This window comes from Chiloscyllium plagiosum, chromosome 34, assembly GCF_004010195.1.
Source record: "Chiloscyllium plagiosum isolate BGI_BamShark_2017 chromosome 34, ASM401019v2, whole genome shotgun sequence".
Classification (NCBI taxonomy): Eukaryota; Metazoa; Chordata; class Chondrichthyes; order Orectolobiformes; family Hemiscylliidae; genus Chiloscyllium; species Chiloscyllium plagiosum.
Window position 1 is genome coordinate 35,880,106 of NC_057743.1, and position 6,583 is coordinate 35,886,688.

The 6,583-nt window shown below is 42.7% G+C and overlaps 1 protein-coding gene across 3 annotated transcripts in view; it reads right to left on the reverse strand.

Moving 5' to 3' along the window:
- The window catches only part of eno1a (enolase 1a, (alpha)), a 52,038-nt gene that overhangs the window by 25,447 nt on the left and 20,008 nt on the right, over window positions 1-6,583 (reverse strand). For all 3 annotated transcript variants that reach the window (XM_043676161.1, XM_043676163.1, XM_043676162.1), the window contains 3 exons: window positions 4,633-4,702; window positions 2,417-2,550; window positions 513-735 (listed from right to left, as the gene is read on the reverse strand). In XM_043676161.1, coding sequence (XP_043532096.1) covers window positions 513-735; window positions 2,417-2,550; window positions 4,633-4,702 — 427 coding nt within the window. The remainder of the gene's footprint in view (window positions 1-512; window positions 736-2,416; window positions 2,551-4,632; window positions 4,703-6,583) is intronic.

Here is a 6,583-nt window from a genome sequence, read left to right on the forward strand (position 1 = left end):
ATAGGACAAACAGGAAGACAACTAACGGTCCGCATCCATGAACACCAACTAGCCACGAAACGACACGACCAGCTATCCTTAGTAGCTACACACTCAGATGACAAGCAACATGAGTTCGACTGGGACAACACTACTATTATAGGAGAAGCCAAACAGAGAACAGCCAGGGAATTCCTAGAGGCATGGCACTCATCCACAGATTCAATCAATAAGCACATCGACCTGGACCCAATCTACCGACCACTGCAGTGGACAGCTGGAACTGACAACCAGAAGCGGCAGATTCAAACCACTATAAATGCCGGAGGAAACATCACCAAAGCGCTTAACTGGAGGCTCCCAAGCATGGAGTATGTCACCTAGACAGGGGACGAAATGTCTGCAACACAAATTCCCAGCTCGGCGAACAGAACCACAACAACGAGCACCCGAGCTACAAATCTTCTCACAAACTTTGATCAAGATAGTGGTCTTTAACTGTTAAAGCATGGATTAAAAATGTGTTAACTTACCTTCCTTGTTTTCCAAGATGTTGGGTGCAAATCCACCCTCATCACCAACATTAATTGCATCCCTCCCATACTTGTCCTTGATGACATTCTTCAGGTTGTGGTACACCTCAGCACCAATGCGCATGGCTTCCCTGAAGTTGGCAGCACCAATCGGTAGGATCATGAACTCCTGCATGGCCAACTTGTTACCAGCATGAGATCCACCATTTATCACATTGAAGGCCTGGTGAAACAAACAGACAATGTTACATCGGAGTTATCAGTGGCTGGAATAATGCAAGCCACTCTTCTGATGCAACCCAGAACCAGAGAATCTTCTTTCAAGCCTACTGTGGAAAATCCTATTTGCAATGCCAAAAGGACCAACACTTACAGTAAAAAAATCTGTTTCAGCCTGGAACCGCCACCAAAACCAGTTCAGACTTTGACCAAACCCTGGTAAATCCAGCTTCGCTCCCAAAGTCAAATCTGTACCATCACGAAAAGTGGCCTGCACCTCCCAAAGTTGGAGTTGCACCTTCATGTAATCTTCTTCCCCTTTTCCTTTTACTTCCCTTGACCCAAGGAAGCATCTGAAGAAATCTGAATTTGAATACTTCAACTTCATATGAAAGTGATTCTGATTCCCTACATCCAGAAATGACCATCACAATTTGGTTTGAGCTTGACACTTGGATTGACCTACTTCCATGAATTTAAAACTCTATATTGCTCCGTGCACATCGATGCTGCCTACCATAAGGTTTGAGCGTTGAGGTTCATACCTACACTGCAGAGACTGCTTTGTTTGACTAAACTGCAATTGTTCTGAGTCTACCACTGCCTTAACAAAGGGAGAATATTACCTGATTCTTTGGTGTTCCAATATTTACATATTAATGGACAGAACCAATCTTTTTATTACAGCCTTCAAAAACAGTTATTTCATTCTGTCCTCTCAGTCTCAATAGCATGTGTCTGCTGATGGTCAGTGTCACATCATCATATACAGCAACATACCATGAAAATATTCTCTAGCATTAAGCTACACAACCCATTCCAATCCTGTCCACCTTAACACATGGAACTAACACTGCACCACTTGCTTCTTAGACACTGGAAGTGCTTAACTGGGAGTCTCTGTGTACAGCGTGAAACAGCTATTCTCAAGTGGCATAATTAGGAGGAAAGAATTAAACTACTGAAATGAAGAATTATCTATCCCTATCCTTCAATCAAGAGCTGGCAACGTTTCTGAACTTACCCCAAAGGAATCAATCAATGCTAAGTTCCTTTTGGCAAATGGAGGTCATATTTCACTGGATGGGAACAGTTCTCAGCCTTAATTGAAACATCAGTATTTGGTTACTTAAGTGCCCATAAATATATGCCTACATGGCCCAGCGCAATATATACAGTGTGCTGCACTTGAACAGGGCCTTGGGGTCCTCAATAAATTTTTAATGAGCTGTAACACATGGTTTTTGTAACACTAGAGAAGGTCCGGATGCCTCAACAGCTATAGCACCTTGTAATTCAGGCTAATCAGCTTTCCTTTGCATGTGTACAAAGGATCTGGTACTGGCAAATCACAGGCAAAATCAAATAGAAAATGCTTACTTTCAAAATCTCTGATCAGCAAATTACATTTTGGCAATTGGGAGAGTCAATAAATCTACAACGACTGACAGAGCAAACTTGGTGCACAGTCCAATCCAAACGTAGCAGCGATGTTGCCATCCCATGAGGAAGGAAACGGCCAACAAGTGGTTGGAACTGGTGGCTCTGTCCCTGATGGGAAATCAAGACTTCACCAAAACAAAGGAACCCCAGCTCCCTCAACAAAATGTGGAAACCAACTTGTTTTGCAGAACTGCAGAAAACCATCTCATAATTGTTCGAACTGCTCTGAAGTGGAGACTTACTGGAACAGGCAGGATGACCTGTGTGTTGCCCGCAAGATGGGAAATGTGACGATAAAGGGGCACTCCTTTCTCTGCAGCTCCAGCTTTACACACAGCCAGCGAAACGCCCAGAATAGCATTGGCCCCATATTTAGCTAAAATGCAAATAAAAACTATCACAATTCAGTTCACAAAAAAAAAAATACCTGTCTCCCTGGTAGGTGAAGGTGTTTGTGTCGTGAATGCTTTAGAACAGCAGGACCCAGGTTCAGTCTCAGTTAAGCAGGGAGCAGGGTACACATGCTAAATATAGCTTTAAAACCTGGAAAGTCTAAACTGCTACCTTGCAGCCCTTGCCAATAGATTTGTGTGAATGAATTAAATGGATCAGAGGTATGCCACATCCTCACATTCAATATTGAGTCTTCGTTGAAATTACATTGTAATCTGTGCGTTTGTGAAAGCATAGAAGGGTATGAGAGGTGGAAGGAGAGTTTCACATGGTCCACACATTGCCCACCTCCATAACTAAATTATAGGCCACGGGTTTAGTCTGGATTAGTCAGGTACTTCTTAAAACCAACAGCTGTCACTATCCAAGGAGGGATCTTAACCACAGGAATTGACCAATCTAGCAACAGTCAATGTGGTCTCGTAGTAATGGTATTGGACTAGTAATCCAGAAACCTAGGCTAATGTTCCAGGGATAAAAACAGAAATTGCTGCAGAAGCTCAGTATCTGTGGAGAGAAAACAGAGTTAACGTTTTGACATACATGCTGAGGATATGATTCGGAGATGCCGGTGTTGGACTGGGGTGTACAAAGTTAAAAATCACATAACACCAGCTAGTGTGCTTCCAATTAAACCTGTTGGACTATAACCTGGTGTTGTGTGATTTTTTAACTATGCTGAGGATAGAGTGGGAGATAAAGGAATCATAGCATTCCCTGGTCATTATTTTAGTGCTTCAGAAAAACTCAGCACAAGCTGGAAGAGTAGCATCTCACTTTCAGCTTGGGGACCTTGCAGCCTTCAGGACCAACATCAAATTCACTATTTTCAGGCCTGAACATCATCTTCTAGGTCATATACCCACCCCAGGCCTTGTTATCACATGGGCTGCTTTCAGCACAGCCAACCCCCCGTCACCCTCTTATGGTTCCTATGATCAGCTCTTCTCCTGCTCTGGCTTACCATTATCCATCTCTTTGTCTGACTAATAGCTCTTCTCTCTCTCTGGGCCCCATCTCCACCATCTGTGCTCTTTTAAAACTCTTTCCCTTGTCCTCACCATATATACCAACTTCCTACTAGAAGGATCACTGGACCTTCTGCTTTCTCTGCTTTCTCTCCACAGATTCTGTCAGACCTGCTAAGTTTATCCAACAATTTCTGTGTTTGTTTCTGATTTCCAGCATTCACAAGTCTTATTGTTATTCTAATATTCTTGTAACATGGGTTTGAATCCAATCATTGAAGATCAAGCAATTGATTTTAATAAAAATTTGGGATAAAAAGCCAGCCTAATGCTGACCACATAACCACTTGATTCTTGTAAAAACCCACCTGGTTCACTCATGTCCTTGAGGGAGGGAAATCTGCTGTCCTTACCTGGTCTGGCTTACACGTTACTCCAGATAACAATGTAGTTGATTCAAAACTGACCTCTGGGTGGTAAATGCTGCTCTAGTCAGCAACTCCCACTCCCATGAACCAATGTAAAAAAAATTTGTCTCGATCAGATGTTTGACCACTCATCAGAGATCAAACTCCAGTTTCAGAATGGATCCTATATAACGAAAATCTGAATTTATATTCAACTTCCAATGTCTTAATTGACTAAATAGACTTGTCCCATTCCATCAGGAAGGACCATGTTGAATTTAAGAATATCTTAGGGACAAAACTTCAAAACTCAAGACTGTGTGCGTGTTTGTACGCCTGTGGTGCATGGGTAAAGTTGGCACCTACCACTGCCTTTTGACATAGACCCTCATTGTACATATATGGATGGCCTATTGGCAAGAACTAGCCTCAAAAACTATCAATTAAAAACAAATTCTATCTCGCACCCATCATTCTGTGAGCTAAAGTTAATTTGCTCTGAAGGTTGATTTTAAGAAATTGCCCTTAAAAACTTAATTACAGAAGAAGGCATAAAATTGCATGAGTCTATTAGATTCCCATTGGTGTAGCAGGCTTACTGAGACCTGCCTTAGAAACATGCACACCTACATTTGTTCTCTGTGCCATCCATTGCCAGCATCAGCTTGTCAATTTTCTCCTGCTCGATAACATTTACATGCTGTAGGGAAGGGAAACAAAAATGTCAGATAAGATGCAACTGCCTTCAACGGGTGATTAATGAAACCTGGTTTTGGATTAAAAACAAATGAAAATTGTAAATGAGGTGAGACACAGAAGAATTACATTTCGCCAAAATCCACTCCAAAGATTAGACTCAATCAAAACCAACACCTTAATGAGTCAAGGCATTGATTGCTCAGAACACTAAAGCGCATATCTGGTTAGTTCAATTGGTTGATCAGCGGATTCACAACACAGAATGGTACCAACAATATGGGTTTGATTCCTGCACTGGGCTGACTTTACCATGAAGGGCATCCCTTGCCTGAGGGGAGATGTCTCTTTTAATGAGAGAGCTGCCCTATCATCTGGGGGAGTTATGGTGACTTTAGCTTTAAATTAGAGATCATTAGAGAATATTGTGGGAAGGGAGGTTGAAATAACTCCACAGAGGCCGGTATCCCATCACCAAGTCACCCTTTATTTACACGGGGACAGTCCTTGACACTGATCCAGCTCCCTCAGAGCCAGCTCTCAGAGCAAACAGAACCTCTGACTCTCCTGTTTTTTTTAATATCAGTCTCCTCTCCTTTCCTTAATACAGCAAAGTGGAGAATGTTTCAGTCTCACTAATCCAGCTCCCTCAGAGGCAGCTCTCAGAATGAACAGGGTGTCAACACTCCTGTTTCTGTCAGTCAGCCTGGGCTCCCTCATTGGACCGTATTAACAGCCCCAAACAGGGAACTCATTCTCTATAAGGGCCACCTGGCTGACATTGTTGCAATCACTACAGGGGTAGGGAAGAAAATGGCAATGGTGTTCAATTGATGACATAATATGGAGTAGTTTTCTGGTTATTCTTAAATCATCACATCTACCTCCTTTTCATTCTCCTCATCTCCCACTGCTAATCCCACCCACGATTACAGCAATGAGATGCAACAAGAATAACCCACTCTAACCTGGTTTGGCCTGCATGTAACTCCAGACTCGCAGCAATGTGGTTGATTCTTATTGACCTGTTAAGGATTGTGGGCCAAAGGCCCTGTTCTGTGCTGTATGTTTCTATGTTCTATGTCTCAATTAAGTCACCTCTCAATCTTCTTCTCTCTAATGAAAACAGCCTCAAGTCCCTCAGCCTTTCCTCATAAGGCCTTCCCTCCATACCAGGTAACATCTTAGTAAATCTCTTCTGAACCCTTTCCAAAGCTTCCACATCCTTCCTATAAAGCGGTGACCAGAACTGTATGCAATACTCCAAGTGCGGCCGCACCAGCATGATATTGTGACTCCAAAACTCAATCCCTCTACCAATAAAAGCTAACACACTGTATGTCTTCTTAACAACCCTATTAACTTGGATCACAACTTTCAAGGATCTATGTACCTGGACACTGAGATCCCTCTGCTCATCTATACTACCAAGAATCTTACCATTAGCCCAGTATTCTGCATTCCAGTTACTCCTTCCAAAGTGAATTACCTCACAATTTTCTGCATTAAACTCCATTTGCCACCTCTCAGCCCAGCTCTGCAGCTTATCTATGTCTCTCTGTAACCTATAACTTCCTTCGTCACTATCCACAACTCTACCGACCTTAGTGTTATCCGCAAATTTACAAACCCATCCTTCTACACCCTCATCCAGGTCATTTATAAAAGTGACAAACAGCAGTGGACCCAAAGCAGATCCTTGCGGTACACCACTAGTAACTGAACTCCAGGATGAATATTTCCCCTCAACCACCACCCTCTGTCTTCTTTCAGTTAGCCAATTTCTGATCCAAACCGCCAAATCACCCTCAATCCCACACCTCAGCATTTTCCCTGACCTATCACCTTCATCCCTCCCCCACTCACCCATTGTACTCTATGCTAC